Source organism: Symphalangus syndactylus, chromosome 8 (assembly GCF_028878055.3).
Source record: "Symphalangus syndactylus isolate Jambi chromosome 8, NHGRI_mSymSyn1-v2.1_pri, whole genome shotgun sequence".
NCBI classification, from domain to species: Eukaryota; Metazoa; Chordata; class Mammalia; order Primates; family Hylobatidae; genus Symphalangus; species Symphalangus syndactylus.
The window spans coordinates 57,238,729-57,259,552 of NC_072430.2; the positions used below are offsets into that span (position 1 = coordinate 57,238,729).

At 35.9% G+C, this 20,824-nt stretch overlaps 1 protein-coding gene across 2 annotated transcripts in view; it reads right to left on the reverse strand.

The window, feature by feature from the left end:
* LRRC9 (leucine rich repeat containing 9) overlaps positions 1-20,824 on the reverse strand; it is a 145,593-nt gene that overhangs the window by 74,899 nt on the left and 49,870 nt on the right. For both annotated transcript variants that reach the window (XM_055289184.1, XM_055289185.1), the window contains exons 13-17: positions 19,344-19,476; positions 16,858-16,980; positions 16,087-16,202; positions 12,508-12,717; positions 9,370-9,489 (exon numbers count right to left, since the gene is read on the reverse strand). In XM_055289184.1, coding sequence (XP_055145159.1) covers positions 9,370-9,489; positions 12,508-12,717; positions 16,087-16,202; positions 16,858-16,980; positions 19,344-19,476 — 702 coding nt within the window. The remainder of the gene's footprint in view (positions 1-9,369; positions 9,490-12,507; positions 12,718-16,086; positions 16,203-16,857; positions 16,981-19,343; positions 19,477-20,824) is intronic.

A 20,824-nucleotide genomic window follows, 5' to 3' on the forward strand; every position in this document is an offset into this window, starting at 1 on the left:
AGTTTGTTATAATTTCTGTTCTTTTACATTTGCTGAGGAGTGCTTCCAACTGTGTGGTCAATTTTGGAATAAGTGTGGTGTGGTGCTAAGAAGAATGTATATTCTGTTGATTTGGGGTGGAGAGTTCTGTAGATGTCTATTAGGTCTGCTTGGTGCAGAGCTGAGTTCAATTCCTGGATATCCTTGTTAACTTTCTGTCTCGTTGATCTGTCTAATGTTGACAGTGGGGTGTTAAAGTCTCCCATTATTATTGTGTGGGAGTCTAAGTCTCTTTGTAGGTCACTAAGGACTTTATGAATCTGGGTGCTCCTGTATTGGGTGCATATATATTTAGGATAGTTAGCTCTTCTTGTTGAATTGATCCCTTTACCATTATGTAATGGCCTTCTTTGTCTCTTTTGATCTTTTTTGGTTTAAAGTCTGTTTTATCAGAGACTAGGATTGCAACCCCTAACTTTTTTTGTTTTCCATTTGCTTGGTAGATCTTCCTCCATCCTTTTATTTTGAGCCTATGTGTGTCTCTACAGGTGAGATGGGTTTCCTGAATACAGCACACTGATGGGTCTTGACTCTTTATCCAGTTTGCCAGTCTGTGTCTTTTAACTGGAGCATTTAGCCCATTTACATTTAAGGTTAGTATTGTTATGTGTGAATTTGATCCTGTCATTATGATGTTAGCTGGTTATTTTGCTCATTAGTTGATGCAGTTTCTTCCTAGCCTTAATGGTCTTTACAATTTGGCATGTTTTTGCAGTGGCTGGTACCAGTTGTTCCTTTCCATGTTTAGTGCTTCCTTCAGGAGCTCTTTTAGGGCAGGTCTGGTGGTGACAGAATCTCTCAGCATTTGCTTGTCTGTAAAGTATTTTATTTCTCCTTCACTTATGAAGCTTAGTTGGCTGGATATGAAACTCTGGGTTGAAAATTCTTTTCTTTAAGAATGTTGAATATTGGCCCCCACTCTCTTCTGGCTTGTAGAGTTTCTGCCAAGAGATCAGCTGTTAGTCTGATGGGCTTCCCTTTGTGGGTAACCCGACCTTTCTCCCTGGCTGCTCTTAACATTTTTTCCTTCATTTCAACTTTGGTGAATCTGACAATTATGTGCCTTGGAGTTGCTCTTGTCGAGGAGTATCTTTGTGGCGTTCTCTGTATTTCCTGAATCTGAATGTTGGCCTGCCTTGCTAGACTGGGGAAGTTCTCCTGGATAATATCTTGCAGAGTGCTTTCCAGCTTGGTTCCATTCCCCCCGTCACTTTCAAGTACACGAATCAGACGTAGGTTTGGTCTTTTCACATAGTCCCATATTTCTTGGAGGCTTGGTTCATTTCTTTTTATTCTTTTTTCTTTTTTGGGGGGGGGGTTATGTTTCTTTTTTTTATTATTATACTTTAGGTTTTAGGGTACATGTGCACAATGTGCAGGTTTGTTACATATGTATCCATGTGCCATGTTGGTTTGCTGCACCCAAAACTTCTCTTCTTGCTTCATTTCATTCATTTGATATTCCATCACTGATACCTTTTCTTCCGGTTGATCGAATCGGCTACTGAAGCTTGTGCATTTGTCACGTAGTTTTCGTACCTTGGTTTTCAGCTCCATCAGGTCCTTTGAGGACTTCTCTGCATTGGTTATTCTAGTTAGCCATTTGTCTAATTTTTTTTCTAGGTTTTTAACTTCTTTGCCATGGGTTTGAACTTCCTCCTTTAGCTTGGAGTAGTTTGATCGTCTGAAGCCTTCTTCTCTCAACTTGTCAAAGTCATTCTCCGTCCAGCTTTGTTCCACTGCTGGTGAGGAGCTGCGTTCCTTTGGAGGAGGAGAGGCACTCTGATTTTTAGAGGTTCCAGTTTTTCCGCTCTGTTTTTTTCCCCATCTTCGTGTTTTTGTCTACCTTTGGTCTTTGATGATGGTGACGTACAGATGGGGTTTTGGTGTGGATGTCCTTTCTGTTTGTTAGTTTTCCTTCTAACAGTCAGGACCCTCAGGTGCAGATCTGTTGGAGTTTGCTGGAGGTCCACTCCAGACCCTGTTTGCCTGGGTATCAGCAGTGGAGGCTGCAGAACAACGGATATTGGTGAACAGCAAGTGTTGCTGCCTGATCATTCCTCTGGAAGTTTTGTCTCAGAGGAGTACCTGGCCATGTGAGGTATCAGTCTGCCCCTACTGGGGGGTGCCTCCCAGTTAGGCTACTCAGGGTTCAGGGACCCACTTGAGGAGGCAGTCTGTCCGTTCTCAGATCTCCAGCTGCGTGCTGGGAGAACCACTACTCTCTTCAAAGCTGTGAGACAGGGACATTTAAGTCTGCAGAGGATTCTGCTGCCTTCTGTTTGGCAATGCCCTGCCCCCAGAGGTGGAGTCTACAGAGGCAGGCAGGCCTCCTTGAGCTGCGGTGGGCTCCACCCAGTTCGAGCTTCCGGGCTGCTTTGTTTACCTACTCAAGCCTGGGCAATGGCGGGCACCCCTCCCCCAGCCTCGCTGCTGCCTTGCAGTTTGATCTCAGACTGCTAAGCTAGCAATGAGCGAGGCTCTGTGGGTGTAGGACCCTCCGAGCCAGGTGTGGGATATAATCTCCTGGTGTGCCGTTTGCCAAGACCATTGGAAAAGCGCAATATTAGGGTGGGAGTGACTCGATTTTCCAGATGCCATCTGTCACACCTTTCTTTGACTAGGAAAGGGAATTTTCGGACCCCTTGCACTTCCTGGATGAGGCAATGCCTCGCCCTGCTTTGGCTCACGCTTGCTGTGCTGCACCCACTGTCCTGCACCCACTTTCCAACACTCCCCAGTGAGATGAACCCGGTACCTCAGTTGGAAATGCAGAAATCACCCGTCTTCTGCATCGCTCACGCTGGGAGCTGTAGACTGGAGCTGTTCCTATTCGGCCATCTTGGCTCTGCCCCGATACATTTACTTTCTACAATGTAGTAGAACCAACTTACCTCATTTATATGAGAAGCATGCAAGAAGGGCATAGAAATTGTCCATTTTAGTACACACTTAAGGAAAATGACAGTAAAGATGAGTATCCCAAAGCAAATTTAAAAACTTAAAAGATAGGAATTATAAGTGAGTGATTAAATTAGATCATAACCTTTTATGATACTGGAATAAACATAATAGTAAACATGTATATAAAACCAAGTATTAGAGAATATAGAGGCAGAGGCAACAGAAGTCTTCAAATGCTGTGATTCCACACATAAAAACAGAGCAAATAGATAAAACCAAATTTTCATGGACAACGTTTATAACAGAACTACATGACAAGGTTGCTCTATGGGCTCCAAAAGAAGTTGGTAGAGATAAACCACCACCAACACAAGACCTGCATGGTATTCATGTGGGAGAAGAAGGAAATGTCAGGGCAGCATCTGATGGACCTGAAAACAGGAGAGCCCCAAAACAGTCAACAAATATTCACTGGAATGTGTGGAGACCAATTTACAACAATTGAAATAGGGAGGAGTTTTGTTCTCTTCAATACCAAATGAGTACATGGGATCCACGGTAAAAAGGTCTGAAGGGGCCTGGTACAGTGGCTCCTGTAATCCCAGCACTTTGGGAGGCTGAGGCAGGAGAATTGCCTGAGACCAGTAGTTTGAGACCAGCCTAGGCACCATAGTGAAACCCCATCTCTACAAAATTGTTTTTTTTTTTTAATTAGCAGGGTGTGGTGGCAAGCACCTGTAGTTCCAGCTACCCAGGAGGCTGAGGCAAGGGGATCACTTGAGCCCAGGAAGTTGAGGCTGCAGTGCACTCTATGATTATGCCATTGCATTCCAGCCTGGGTGACAGAGTGAGACCCTGTCTAAAAATGAAAAAAGAAAAAGAAAAAAGAAAGGTCTGAAGAAAGCAGTCCCTGGAGCGGTCGAGCCCCTATGAATCTAAAAACTATTCCACTAGGACTGTCTTCAAGACAGACTCCTTCTCATAGAAGAAACTGCTGGAGCTAAACTCAAAATTAAACAGGATAAGGACAAGAGAGGTGAATAAAAAAGATCTAGGCTGGGCACAGTGGCTCACGCCTGTAATCCCAGCACTTTGGGAGGTCGAGGCGGGCAGATGACCTGAAGTCGGGAGTTCAAGACAAGCCTGACTAACATGGAGAAACCTCATCTCTACTAAAAATACAAAGTTAGCTGGGTGTGGTGGTATGCACCTGTAATCCCATCTACTCGGGAGGCCAAGGCAGGAGAATCACTTGAATCCAGGAGGTGGATGTTGCGGTGAGCCGAGATTGCACCACTGCACTCCATCCTGGGCAACAAAAGCGAAACTCTGTCTCAAAAAAAAAAAAAAAAAAAAAAAAAAAAAAAAAAAAAAAAAGAAAAGAAGAAGAAGGTCTAGACTAAAGTGGAGGATTGGAATAGAGCCAAAAAGATCTCAGAGAGTAAGCATTACAATTTTTAAACGGTACATATAAACAACAGAAGAGGAAGATCTGTGAAGTTAGAAAAACTTTCCTGAACCCTACCTCATTTTAAAAGTTAAGAAAAACTGATTTCACTTACAAATGAGCAGAGAAAAGTACTGAGGTCAAATTCAAGACAAAGCTATGGTGGGAGTGTGGAGAGGGGGAAGACAGAGGTTAATATTGCTGCTAGCAAAAAAAGTACACCAGAAAAATATGCTCAAGAAACATATCATGACTATTAACCTACCGTTTTAAAACAAACTAAAAGATGTTAAGAATGATATGAGACATAAAATAACAATATAAATCTGAATTACAAAAACGAAAAATCTGTTTTAAGACGTGGAGTCAAAGGACCCAGAAACAATGAAATGAAATAATAATTTAAGAAATAAACACTAAATTAGTCATATCCAAGAGGGAATAAAAAATAGATAACACTTTTAAGAGAAATACAAGGTGAAAAAGTAAAAAAAAATTTAAGATAAGAAATGAATGAAGAGACAAAAAGGATTCAAGAGAAAGTGACAAATACTGATGATAAAGAAGATTTCACATATGGATAATGGGAGTCCCTGAAGAAGGAGACAAAAGCAAGGAAACAGAAAAATTGCTAAAAAAAAAATCAAATTTAAAACATCTTTCCTGAAAGAAAAAAAGATTTTAAACTACATATTGGAAGATCATACTGTGAATCTGAAAAAAACAACCCAGAACAACCAACACCAAGACAAATGCTAGTAAACTTATTAGACTTTAAAGAAAACTAAAAAAATTATTTGGCCATCTAGAAGGAAGAAAATCTTGTGACTTATAAAGGTTAAAAAAAATCATACATTCTCATCAGAGTTTCTACAACAATACTTCGTGATAGAAGAAAATGAAGTAACATTTAAGATGCCCCAAAAAATAAATTGTGAGCCAAAGATTTTGTATTTAGCAAAACCACCTTTCAAGTATAAAGGACATAGCTAAACTGTTATTAACATTCAGTAACTGAAGGGATATTATTCCTATAAGCCCTTCCTGATGATCTGTAATAGGATCTATTTCAGACAATCAAAATGTTTAGAAAGATACCAAAATAAAGACTGGTGATGAGAAGTAAATATACAATTACCAATGAATTAAAAGGGAGAGTGTAAAGAGCATAAGGCTACATGCGGTGACAATATAGTTATAGTATAATTATTTTAATTATTTTTTAAAATGGGGAAGAATGGGAAGAACATACACAAAATTTTTAGAAAATCTTTCCAGTAAATGATATTGATAATAGTATAAGTACTGTCATTATGACACTGTTGTGTGTACGATAGTAGATAAAACAATGAGTAATTATTAAATATTCTATCATCTTTTATCCTTAAGAATCAGGATTCTTGGTATGAGAAAAGTATATATATGTAAGTAATAGACAAGAAGTTAAAAGCTTTGTGGTCTTGAACCTGAATTGGAAGTATAAAAAATTCATGAGGTGGCCGGGCGCGGTGGCTCAAGCCTGTAATCCCAGCACTTTGGGAGGCCGAGGCGGGCGGATCACGAGGTCAGGAGATCGAGACCATCCTGGCTAACACGGTGAAACCCTGTCTCTACTAAAAATACAAAAAATTAGCCGGGCGTGTTGGCGGGCGCCTGTAGTCCCAGCTCCTCGGGAGGCTGAGGCAGGAGAATGGCCTGAACCCGGGAGGCGGAGCTTGCAGTGAGCCGAGATCGCGCCACTGCACTCCAGCCTGGGTGACACAGCAAGACTCCGTCCCAAAAAAAAAAAAAAAAAAAAAAAAAAAAAAAAAAAAAAAAAAAAAAAAAATTCATGAGGTTATTTATACACACACATGCGTGCATGCATGCAACACACATGCACACATATATTCATATCTCTTCCGACAAGTTCAGTCCAGTGAAAATACCTAGAAATGATGACAAATTGGATTGTGTTTCTGAATGACCACTTCTCTCTAAAAGAAACTAAGGTTTCTTGAAGACATGGCTGATACTGTGTCTGCAACAGAAAATATATAAGATGTGTATGGAACATCTTTTTATACCAATGTCAAATAAGCTATCAAAGGCCATTAGGGTCAAGGCAAAAGAAGTTAACTTTGAAAAGCTCCCATTGGTTAAAGATGAGACAATCTGAGCTTCAACCATGATAAAAATTACAATGGATTGAATATAATCAAATATGGTTAAGTCCCTGCATTCATACTGTTATTAAAGCAAGAGTTGCTCACTTTGGGAAATGATAAGGAACAAATTCATTATCTTGAAAACTGGTGGATAAGCATCTATTCTGTACTTTCTATGTGAATGCTACCACTGGGAAATAAAATGATAATGAGAAATGTCTCTTTGTAAAAGTATTCCAAATAATAAATGAAATAATGATAGAATAAGAATATCACCATTTTGTAATCCCCAACGGCATTAAGTAATAATGGCTTTTGGCTTCACACAAGTGAGACAGTAAGATATCATGTGTCTCCTACAATCTTGTCAAACATTAGTTTTGCCAGAAAAATGGAACCTGGGTCTGATCCTATCTCTGGATCCACTTGCCAATTTGCAGGAAGTATAGAAGATGGGAGGCATATAGGGATGGATCTTAAGTAAGCAAATCCCAGGCTGCTGGAAACTCTTTGGGTCGAATGGCTCAAGTATTTCTAGAGATAAACTATGGGAAATGGAAGGGAAATCTATCAATTAAAAGAGACTTAAAAGACAGAGTACAAAGATGTTAAGGTTGATCTCTGGGTGGTGAGAATGTTTTGTTGTTGGCCTACATTTTCTGTTTTTATACAATGCATATAAACTTCTTCTGTAATGATAACAGGTTGTTACAAATAATGTAACTGGTTGCCAAAAGCAACAAAAAAAATGCAGTTACATTTTTTAAAAATGGCAAAACCAAACTATTGTGATAGGGATGTACATTTGGGTGACAGAACTATCAGGAAAAAATCCAGGAAGATGATTACTACAGAGGTTAAGATAATGATTTCTTGTGGAGAGAGGAATGCATGAGGCACATAGAAGAGGCTTTTGCCCTAGGTGGCAAAATTTTATTTCTTGATCTGGGTGCTGATTACAAGCATTTTCACCTTACAACAATGTACTAAGCCATATATATAGCATGTAATTCTCTGTATCTGTGTTTTACTTTATAATAAAAAGATGAAAACTACACATAGACATCCATGTAGAGTTTCTCCTCTCTCTGGCCACCTCTAATATCCTTATAATCATTTTTAGAGACTTGACATTTGAAAGGTCTATATCGAGCCACCTTTACTCATCCTAAAATTTGAAAATACCACTTTGGCATAAAACTTACCCAGTTCCCTTCTCTGTAAAATGACTATGGTAATAGTCATTTAACAAGTAGACTGTGAGGCTATGATAATGAAAATAATTTTTGTATTAAAGGTGAACACCACCACCACATGGCAAAATAAATGCTGGGCAGCTGGCTAAGCTCACTCTCTATCTAAGTGTCTTGAATGAGTTTACTCTTTAAATCTGTGCCTAAGCAAAATTATAATGACTGTCGTAACTTTTGGAAGTGCCGGCAAATAAATAGAAAAAATAAAAATACCAACAATCTACATACAGTCCTGAAACCTCTTTTAAAATACCTTTTTCCCTCAGTTGCATACTGAATCCAGACTATCAGGGATTCTACTTACTTAAAAGGGCTTGGGCCCACCAAAAGAAAAAGGAAGTGAGTTTAACACTAAATCTAAACCTAATGCCAATAAGTAAAAAAAACAGCTCCCATTACAATGGTAGAAGAAATAATGTAAAGGCTTTGATATATTAGCAAGAAGCTGGAATAGAGAATGAATAAGAGCTGAAAATGATGATATATTCTGAAGAGATAAGTGAGTGACCTGGAACCCATGTAAACAGGGGATGCTGGGTTGAAGTTCTAGAACCACATATGTAATTATTTTCGTTATATGATATATAACAAAATAAAAGCCAGACAAGATCCATGCCTATGTGTATATGTGCATTCCTGTATTGTCCTGTGATATACGAGAAGGCAAACACAAATTCAACAAGATCTATGCATGTGATATTCAGGTCAAAGGACAAGACAGAAAGGAATAGAAATAACAACCTGGATGAGCAGATGGGGGGAACTGACTATCTTGAGATGTGAAGTGGTGAACTACAAAATGAAAAAGAAATAGGGATTCATGAGAAAGACAGAAAGAAGAGTGGGAAAACAAGAGTAGAAAAAAATGGAAATTACACCAAAGTACATTTTAAAAACAAATTTGAGAAGTTATTTTAATATATTCATTTTAAAGTAGAGAGAAATGAGATATGACCACTGGTACGGATTTGGTCTGCAAACAAAAGTTCAACCTAAGACCTGTTTTAGAGAAAGTAACATAATACAGTATATGTATTTAGGCTGACTTAGGCTGTATAATCTTGTAAATGGTAGATATGAAGCCATAATTACAAAAATAATTTATCCGTTAATTATTTTATTTTACATTAATATTTTCAAAAGGACAGTTCTTTTTTCAAATACTTATTCCAATTTATCATTTGTCCTCTGACTTCATGATCTTTTTTCTGCACCAACATTTTTTCTTTTTATTTTATAGCTATTCCTTTGGGAGCAGGCCTAACTCCTGGGCAGTGTGCCCAGACTCAGCACAGTTTTTAAAAAATATTAAATTGGCAGAATAAATTTGAATATGTTCCAGGTGTACAATGTAATGATTTGATATAACTGTGTAATGATTACCACAATCAAATTAACGCATCCATCACCACACTTGCTGTGCATTAGATACCTAGAACTTGTCTAATTTATAACTGAAAGTTTATACCCTTTGACCAATATCTCCCCATTTCCCCTGGCCCTTAGGCCCTGATAACCACCACTCTACTTTCTGCTTCTATGAGTTTCACTTTTTTAGATTCAAAGGAACAGTTCTTACCAAGTGGTATACATCATCTAAACAGGTAAATTCATTAAAGCTAATATTTAGTTTTCGAAGTCTTGTTAACTTGGAGAGATCTCTCAATTTACTCAAGCTGTTTCCATGTAGATTCAGACTCTGAAGTAAAATAAAATATACATTAAAAAATAATACAGGTTACATTCTACATCAAACTGAAGTGTGGATATCTAAAATGTTTAGAACAATTATTTGAGCCAATATACTACAAAATAAGAAAGCAGTTATTTTAAATAGCATTAAGAAACAGCCAATAAGAAAAAAATCTAATCTATGATGTTAAAAGATAAATAATTTGTAATAGTATCACTAGACCTGGTTCTTGATTAATATGATTTCTAACTTGGTCTAAGTTTATCAGCAATTGGCATGAAATTCTTTTTAGAAAATAAATACATGTGTTAAGATATTTATTAGGGTAGATCTATTTCTCAGGCTAACCAGTGAACAATGGAGATCCTAAAGATTTGGGGTATCAGGTAGGATACCTCACACAAGAGAGATGGCAGGAAAATGTATGAGGGCACCGAACCAAAGAAGAAAGGCTGAAGGTGCTGAAGTAGAAGGACAGAAGGTCAAAGGAGGAGGTGGGAGATTGTTTAAGACAACACCTACATCAGAATTTGGCCCAGACTTTTCTTGTCCATTTCATTCTAGGCTATATAAAAACAAATATTATTACACATTTATACTAAAGGAGAGCTCCTGATGCCTATATGTTTTTCTGTCTTTATACCAAGACTGTATTTATGTATAGCTTGCAAAATAAACAAGGGCACAAGACAATGTATTAATGCAACTGACTACAGTATCGAGTATCTATCTCCCAGCTATCTTCATTCACCACCACCATCTTATGCCTTATATTGTGGACATAACGAAATTCCTAGAAGGGAGAAACAATTAAATTTCTAATAGCTGTCAAAATTAGCTAAAATTGTTAAGGGCCAATTTATGCAGACTAGTGATTTTACAAGTCACATATGGGTATCATCCATGATATATTCTGCAGAAACCTTACATTTAACATGTCCACAACTGAATTCATCTTCCCTATGTGTCTGATAAAGAGCTTCACTATCTAACATACTGTTGATCACCCGCTTTCCCTCGTTTCTTTATACATTTGTTTGTAGAACTGTTTCTCAAACAGGCCACACCATTATATCACCACTATCAGTGCCTTAGCAGACTTAGGCAGTGGTAGTGGTGGTGTAATGGTGCAGCTGGTTTTCTGGTTATCCAATGAAGAAATGAATGGATTTTTCCTATGGATAATGCAATAGTTTTCTACTGAATTTCCATACTACCAGTCTGATTTCAGTTAATTCCCTGCACAAGCTGCCCAAGTTAGGGTCTTTAAAGAGAGTCTGTTCCTTAAACAGAAGAATCTAAACTTTTAAATTTGGCTTCCAAAATCCATCCTAATTTGGCTACAACCTCATACTCTTCCAGCCCTGGCTTCATGTGTCTTTCTTGAATTCCAACCTACATCTTTACCCTCCACCATTGTAACACTATATTCTAGGTATACTAAATTTTTCAGTGTTCCCTGAAGACATCTGGATCTTTCAAAACCATGTTTCTACAATAAGAATATTTTCTCTGTCTGGAAGATGTAAACAACTAAATTTCTCATGTCCTTCAAAAATCCACTCAAAGCTCACCTCTTTCTATAAATCTCTCCCAGTAACTCTGAGCTTCCTACATGTGTTCACCTATCTGTTTCCTCCACTAAATTGATGTTTTTGATGCAGGTAAACTAATTTCTTACTAAAATAGTAAATCTAGATATTATAGTGCAGAAATAATAATTTCTCTGTACTGTCAGCCAGAAGATTGTTCTTATTATGCTGTACATTTACAGACACAGGACAGGGCCTCTGTTGCGTAACTCTAGAGGCATCCTACTCCCCTTATCTTATATTGAGTTCTATTCAGTTATATAATGAATGACACCCAAAGGGCACACTAAAGAGAATATAATGTGAATTTTGCCTTCTGGAGTTGTGCAATATTGCAATAGTAGAGTACAGAGAATCTGGTTGGAAGGCTGGGGTAATAGTCTAGGTCAAAAACTATAGTAGTTTGGATAGAGTGGTAGCAGCAGATCTGAAATGAACACATCTAAAAGTCAGACATAGAAGTAGGCCTAATATCTCAGTAGAATTGTCTCAGCATAAAGTAAGTCACTTTAGTAAGTAACCTGATTTCTGTTGATTAATTTTGTAAAGATCTCATATTCTGTGTTGATTAATTCTAGAAGCTTATTTAAAACTTATCTGCCTTTATCTTACTAAAGAGAGCTGATTGGTTATTCAGGAATAAAATCCCTTGCTAATTGGAAGGCCACCTCAAATGGCTATTGAGCACTTGAAATGTGACTAGTGTTAATGTGTTCAGAGTGTAAAATATACTTCAGAATTAAGAGTTAGGATGAAATTACCTCATTAATGAATATTCATACTGGTTCCATGTTAACATGATAATATTTTAGATATGCAGGTGCTATAGTTTGAAATTGTCCTGCAAAAGTTCATATATTGGAAACTTAATCCCTCTGCCTTCATGAATGGATTAATGTCACTTTCAGAGGAGTGGGTCTATTATCTTGGGAGTAAATTTGTTATAAAATCAGCTCTCTCTGGCTCTCTTGCTCTTGCCTTCTTGCCATGTGATGCCCACTGCCATTTTATGACACTGCAAGAGGCCCTCCCCAGATGCAGGCACCATCCTCTTGGATGTCCCAGCCTCTAGAAAGATGAGCTAAATAAACGTATTTTCTTTATAAATTACTCAGTCTGTGGTATTTTGTTATAGAAATAGAAAACAAACTAAGATATTTCAGTTAAATAAAATGTATTATTAAAATTAATTTTACTTTTTAAAAAAAACTTTTAAAAACATAGCCACTAGAGAATACATATGTAGTTCACATTATATTACTACTAGAGAGCACTGATTTAATCCATGTAGAAAATGAGAAATGGGCACTTTAGGTAGCATTGTACCCGGCATCATCAGACAGGCAGTTTAGTATCTTTTGACTTCATGTGCTAGATTCTGATTCCAAATTCAAGATTCCTGTCTCAAAGCTGTATTCCTCACAATACTCACCACAATATGACTGTACACGCTAGTCTTTGCAAGGGAAAATATTGTTTTATCATCCAAACTAATCAGTTTTGGTCGGGCCTTGATTCTGGGCTCCATTTTTATAACTTCATCATCAAATTTCAAATCCTTGGAAAATACTGATCCTTCTGGGGTTTTTTTGCTTTCTTCTAGAATAGCATTGTTGAATACAGAAAATGAGGGTGCCTTGACCTAAAAAAAGTATTAAAAATATTGCAAAGTCAGTTGCTGTATTTATCATTTTGAAAAACAAACAAGCTATGTAGAAAAGATGAGTTGACATTTTTAGTTATACAGTCATACCTGTGATTATCAGAATCACATTAGGACATCTATGAGAGCAGATTAAAATTGTAGGCTATGCATGGTGTATCTATTCCCACCCACTGAAAATTTCTTGAAACTGGCAAAAGATAATTTTAAAATATTTCATAACAGTGAAGAGGGTATCTACAAAAGCCTAGAAATTGGGACACATAATCAGAAAGAACTGAATTGACAGGTAAATAGGATCAGAAATGTAACCTCTGGCTAAAAAATATGCAGGAGATAAACACTTTTAAAATCAGATCCAGAGAAACTTGAACAAAGAACCTTAATTATCAGGTAATTCAGTAATTATGGTAAGAATTGTGGATGAATGAGCAAGAGCCACATAAACAAATGGAACTGGTTCTAGAAGAAACCAAAATACTTCATCAGAGAATTTTTAAAAATCTAGGACAATAAGTATCTATGATAAAAGAATAAGCTGCTATGGAAAAGAAATGGACACACACTTCAAAGCTAAAATAAAAACAATTATTAAAATAAAAATTTAGTAAATACACTGAGAACCAAGTGGATATGGTAGCAGATCAAATTAGCAATGTGGAAGCTAAGACTGAGAAAATATTTCAAAACAAATAATTTTAAAATAGAGTATAAAATAGAAGAGAAAAAATTAAAAGGCATGAAGGATCAATTTGGAACATCCAATATTTAACTAAGAGGGTGTTCCAGAGGGCCTAATAGAGAATGGAAGAGAAGAAATAACCAAGGAACTAAGAGAAGCAAACTTTCCAGAAGAGAAGAAAGAACTGAATCATCACATTGAAAGAGCTCATAAAGTGGCAAGCAGGAGGATGATGGAACCAAGGTCTTTGCTGACATCATTGAATGGTCACAAATGCCAGGTATTGCCCATCTCTTGAGTTGTTATGTGGGTTAAATGAACTTCTATCTGTTTACTGTTTGTCTGGGTTTCTGTATCTTTTGCTAAAGCCATACTTGACTAATATAATCCCATTCATTATAGCAATATAAAATATAAATGCCCAGAACTAAACTTAATAAGAAATGTTGGAGACCTATATAAAGAAAACTGTAAGAGAGGACCTGAGTAAATGGAGTAGATAGATTATCATGTTCCTAGAACAAGAAGTCCAATACGGCAAAGTAGTCAGTTCACACCAAATTAAGTTTTAAATTCAATATAATTTCAATCATATTTTAATAGGATTTTAAAATAGAGCTTGACAAGCTATTCTAAATTTTATTTGGAAAAAGATACTGTTTAAGAATAATCAAAAAAAAGTTTAAAAAGATGAGTGAGGACAGAGGAAGGGGATTTGCCCTATCACATCTCAAGATATATGAAGTTTGTAATAACCAAAACAAATATGATAGTGATCCAAAATTAGATGAAAGAGCTCAATGGAACAGAATAGATTCATATAGACAGATTCCTAATATATGCAAATAATTTTAACAATAAAGATTGTATTTCAAAGTAGAGCAGAAAAGATAATGCCTAAATAAGTATTTATTCATTTAAAAAAAATTGTTTGACCACCTTTCTACCTCATACACCACAAAACAATTTCTAGATGGATTAAAAAAGCTAAAACCTTTAAAACAAGTTATATAAGTATTGTAAGAAAATAAAGAATATTTATTACAGGCTTTTTGACATAAGACATAAAATTCAGAATCCATACAGGATAAGACTGAGAGAGCTGACCTCTTAAAAATTAACTTGTGAATTACAAATTAAAATGATGAGTTTTTCTTTTTTTCTTTTTTTTTTTTTTTTTGTTTTTGAGACGGAGTCTCGCTCTGTCGCCCAGGCTGGAATGCCGTGGTGAGATCTCTGCTCACTGCAAGCTCTGCCTCCCAGGTTCACGCCATTCTCCTGCCTCAGCCTCCCGAGTAGCTGGGACTACAGGCGCCTGCCACCATGCCCGGCTAATTTTTTGTATTTTTAGTAGAGACAGGGATGGTCAGCCAGGATGGTCTCGATCTCCCCACCTCGTGACCTGCCCGCCTTGGCCTCCTAAAGTGCTGGGATTACAGGCGTGAGCCACTGCACCCGGCCGAGTTTTTCTTAAAATTAAAAGGCAAGTGACAGAAAATATTTGCAACATATATAAGATAAATTATTTTTAATTTTTTAAATTTTTAAATTTTTTTTTGTAGATACAAGGTCTCACTATGTTGCCCAGGCTGGTCTCAAACTCCTGGGCTCAAGCAATCCTCTCACCTTGAACTCCTGGGATTACAGGCATGAGCCACCATGTCTGGGCTAAGATAAAGTACTAAAATCCAGACTGTATGTAAGGATTTTCCCAATGAATACAAGAAAGACAGAGTTTAATAGAAAATGGTCAAAAGATATAACAGTTGGTTCATACAACTCTAAATAATCTTAAGCATATGAAAAAATAAAATATCTTGTTTTTTGCCCGCCATAGTGGCCAAAAGAGACTGATAACATCTTGTGTTGGCAAATGTAATGAGACATGCACTGTCACACACACTTGGAAATTTGTAAAACAGTCAAGTGTTTGTGGAGAGAATTTGGCAAAATCTAACAAAATTTAAGATGCATATATCCTTTGACTCTCCAAGTTTTCTACAAATCTATCCTGTAGAGAAACTTCCATATTTGTATAAAGATACATCTACAATGATGTTCACTGAAATATTATTTTAAATAATAAATATGGACACAATATATCAACAGGAGAATAGTTAAATAAATTAGTATTACTGAATAATATGCAGCCACCAAAATAATGAAATACCCATCTATATGTACTAAAGTGGAAATATGTTCAAAACATATTGTTTAAGGCAAAAAAATCACAGAATACTTAGACCTTGTTTCTACTATGTCAAATGGTATCTGTTATTATATATGTAAATGCGTAGAAAAAGGATTGAAAGCAAACCCATAAAACTGTTAACAGTGGATTCCCTGGTGAAAGAGAATGGCAGTGAGGTTAAAGTGAGGGCAAATTTTCATGTTTATTCTTCAATGTAGTTTCAGTGTATTCTGAATCTTCAAAGTAGACTGAATCTTTTCCAGTGAGAGTACAGCCATGTATTAATCATTTTATTATTTGCCTAAAAAATATTAGTTGTCATAATGACTTGTTTTGAAAATTAAGTTATTCACAAAATAAGAATTATACACACATGCACATAATATAAACTTGACATAGCATTATTGAGCTTCAAATTAGTACTCTGTTCCCATTTAAGGAATTCTAGTCTTTAAAAATACGTAACAATTCATACCATTGTAATATACTCAAATTCAACAACATATTCTGGCAAAACAAGGTCATGATCAAAGACAAACCACTTGCACTGCCGAACACTGCAATCACAGTTTCTTTGTCCCATGACAGAATCTAGAGTAGAAACAAAAACAAGCAAAGCAAGCACATTTCCTCAAATTGAAACATACTTTTTCATTCTTACATAATTTAATAAATAACAAACTCGATAAGTTGCAACCGTTATATTATTGAAGATTTTTTCTTTCATTTTTAATAAATAACAAACTCAGTAACTTGCAACAGTTATATTATTGAGGATTTCTTCTTTCATCCTTTCCACTTTAGCTTTTTAATTATATAAATACTTACTAGTCATCCTTTCACTACATAGACTAGTAGTAGTGCTTAATTTTATTCATATCCTTTTCCTTTTCATACTTTTTCACTTTTCTATTCAATGTGTGGCCATGTAATTTTGACAAACGTATTTCTCTAAAACTCTTCTTAAACGTTGGGTGGTCTTTTTAATTCTTTGAAAATGAACACACACACACACACACACACACAAATACATAATTACATTAAAATTTGCCAGATTATCTACCCCCAACTTGTATAAATGTCTTTGAGGTAGGGAATATAAAAATTATCAGTGGCTAGTAACAGATTTTTGTAGAAAATTCTACAAACTTTGTTAAGTAGAAATAAAACTGTGAGTATCCGTATTAAACACAAACATTTTTCATTCAGAGAGATAAAACCACATTAATCTTTACGACAGACATACTTAGTAAATATTTCCGAGGAATGAACACTGAATTAACCATTGGATAGTTGGATTGACTGATGGATTCTTTTTCATAGGCCTGAACACTCTGGCCAAGGAAAACTTTTGTAATGAGGAGGATGCCTAAATATAAAAAAACAGAAGTAATTCTTAAGAATAATTAACTTTAATAATTTTCCAACATAACCTTCTTTATTGGCCCAAGACTAAACTGTATGTTCTGTAAAGGCAGAGATGCTGGCTCTCTTGTTTGCTACTGTACACCGCATAGCATATTGCTCGATCCAAAATAGATGCTCAACAAATATTTGTTGAATAAATGAAATGATTATAAAAGAGGTGTTGTGTGATTATATCAAGCAAAGCTTTACAGAAGAGGGAGAAGGAAAGAACACATTAATTTGGCAAGGTTTTTTAAGTAGTTAAAAATAAATTTTGGTTGTTGTTAACTGGGTAAAAGTTGAGTAGCACCTAGCACATATCTTAGATGGTAGGAGGCACTCAATATATGTCTACTTAATGAATAAACATTTCATTTTCCTTTATATTCTTAAGGATCCTTGGGATTCATTAAATCCTAAAGTCAAGAATCTAAAAACATAATTTATAATCATAATACATAAAATGTTCAAATGAATTTTGTTTGTTTTTACTATGTACAAGATATAAAATGTAAATTAGGAGAAACTAATTGTTTTGGAAAACATTCCAGAAGAATCTAGAAGAACATAGTGAGGTATTTCTTAGAATAAAAGGTTTTTTCAGTAAGGAGTTAAGGAGTTCTTTCTAGACTCAATAACCTGCTTAATTTTATAATTATTATTAACTGGATAAAAAACTGCAAAACACATATAGTTTAGTTCAGAATGATTCATCTTAGCAATCTGGAACCTAGAATGTCATTCTTATAGAATTAAGTTAACCCAATTTCTGACTACCCAATCTTTAGTACAGTGGTCACCAACCTTTTTGGCACCAGGGACTGGTTTCATGGAAGACAATTTTCCCGCAGACTGGGGATGGGAGGATGGTTTCAGGATGATTCAAGTGTATTATATTTATTGTGTACTTTATTTCTATTATTATTACATTGTAACATATAATGAAATAATTATATAACTCACCATAATGTAGAATCAGTGGGAGCCCTGAGCTTGTTTTCCTGCATCTAGATGGTCCCATCTGGGGGTGTTGGGAGACAAGTGACATATCATCAGGCATTAGGTTCTCATAAGGAGCACACAACCCAGATCCCTCGCACATGCAGTTCACAATAGGGTTCACGCCCCTATAAGAATCTAATGCTGCCACTGATGTGACAGGAGGCAGAGCTCATGTGGTAATGTGAATGTTGGGGAGTGGCTGTAAATACAGATGAAGCTTTGCTCACTTGTCCCCTGCTCACCTCCTGCTGTGTGGCCAGGTTCCTAACAGGCCACAAACTGCAACCAGTCTGTGGCCAGGGTTTGGACACCCTGCTTTAGTAGGTTGTGTGGTTGAGACTAAAGAATAGGTGTTCCTTACTCCCTGACCTGATCTATTCTCCATATTATACATTCTTTGGTACTATGCATTAATACTTCATGTTTATAGCTCCTATATGATAACTATGATTTTATATTTATTTGATTATTAATATTTATAAGCACCATAAAGATGAAACTGTCTAGTTTGTATAGACTGTATCCCTTCCAGTGCCTAACACACAATAAGTATTCAATAAATACTTGTGGAACTAAAGAACGTACAGTGGAAGAGGGTGAGGCAAGAAGGACATGATGAGCTATAGTCTTTTTCCCCAATCCATGGGTACCAGGGAATCTCTCCCAGAAGTGTCCTATAAGTTGGTTTGTGTACTTATATTTCTACATATTCAAGCTGCAAATGAAGTACTGGTAACTATGAATGAATTATCAAAAAATTATCTTATATAAGACAAGTTATAAAGCAATCCATACACTTGCCAATTTGTCTTTAGCTAATTTTAACTTAAATCTAGGTTTTCTTATCATCTTACATTATGATGATTCAGGACAAATAACGCCTACCTTCCAGGGTACTTTATATAATTATTATATAATTATCACATATATGGGCCAAATTCTTTTCTATTTCCTGTGAATTTGGTGTGTGTGTGTGTGTGTGTGTGTAGCATATATATATATATATATGCTGAGTTTTTGTGACAACATAATGAACAAAAGCAGACTGTGAAAAATGTCCCTGAAAAGTTGAATTAAACATCTGAGTAACAAATGTTCCTCTTAATGCTGACATAATAATCACTTAGTAAGTATCTGTTAAAAGTGTGGCTAAATTAATGATGAGAAAGTCATGTATTATTACATTGGTAAATATGAAATAAAATGGTTTGAAGAACATCTCTTTGGTTGATAAAACCAAGTATCAGAAATGATATGAAAATAATTAATGAATTTGAAGACTTAGAATTTAAAAGTTCAGAAACATGGAATATTTGTATTTACCATGTCTGAAGAGCTCATGCTTAAGAGAGTTTTTCTTCTCATCTTTGTGCTTTTGTTGTAAAAATTCAATTCTGGGACACTCACTTATACTTAGACTGTTAGAAAGAATGATGGCTTCCTTTTTGACAGGCAGCTGCAAAGAAAAAACAAAGTCTGAGTATTTTTATTAAATTGACAATACTTCAACTTCAATACAGAGGGTTTCTTATTTTATTTTTATGTGTCTGGGCAAAGAAATCTGCAGGCTGGTCTCACTGAAAAGAAGTAGATAACCTTCAGGTGCAACTTCATTTGGCAAAGCCATTTATATATCTTAAATTCATATGCAAATACGTTAGTTAATAAAAGGTGATGCAGAACAAAAATTGTTCCTGGAAAAGCAGCCACATTCAAGACTGATAATACTATGTGGAGCAGGAACAATAGCTTTCATTGAGTTCTCCACTAGTAATCTTGCTAACTCCAAAAAGAAAATCTGATGGAATGAGGTGTTATATCAGTGAAGATTCTTGTTTATACTATAATTTTTTGGTCTAATAATCTACACTGTTTTCTAGAAACAAAACGCTTTTCATGTGCTAACCCATGGAAATCCTAGTTTGTATTGTGACTAACTTTATTTCTTGAAAGTATTCTATAAGTAATGCTCACATTACTTGCTTGCTGTGAAAACAGCTCTAAAAACCAAAAATCTCTATTTTTAGATTTTAGTAGTAAGAAAACTAGAACTAAAAGAGATTATATGATCTATCCAAGGACAGAACTAGTAATTGGCAAAGTCATGATTTGAACTCAGGTCTATTTGTCCTTGTCACAATCTCAAAGGTTTGAAATTACTATTTGTTTAACATTAATAGCCAAATTATTTAGAGTTATGTCTTATCTGTAAATGACAAATTACTTATTTTTATTTTATTTTTTTAATGTACTTTAAGTTTTAGGGTACATGTGCACAATGTGCAGGTTTGTTACATATGTATCCATGTGCCATGTTGGTGTGCTGCACCCATTAACTCGTCATTTAGCATTAGGTTTATCTCCTAATGCTATCCCTCCTGCCTCCCCTCACCCCACAACAGTCCCTGGAGTGTGATGTTCCCCTTCCTGTGTCCATGTGTTCTCATTGTTCAATTCCCACATATGAGTGAGAACATGCGGTGTTTGGTTTTTTGTCCTTGCGATGGTTTACTGAGAATGATGGTTTCCAGTTTCATCCATGTCCCTACAAAGGACACGAACTCATCATTTTTTATGGCTGCATAGTATTCCATGGTGTATATGTGCCACATTTTCTTAATCCAGTCTATCGTTGTTGGACATTTGGATTGGTTCCAAGTCTTTGCTATTGTGAATAGTGCCGCAATAAACATACATGTGCATGTGTCTTTATAGCAGCATGATTTATAATCCTTTGGGTATATACCCAGTAACGGGATGGCTGGGTCAAATGGTATTTCTAGTTCTAGATCCCTGAGGAATCG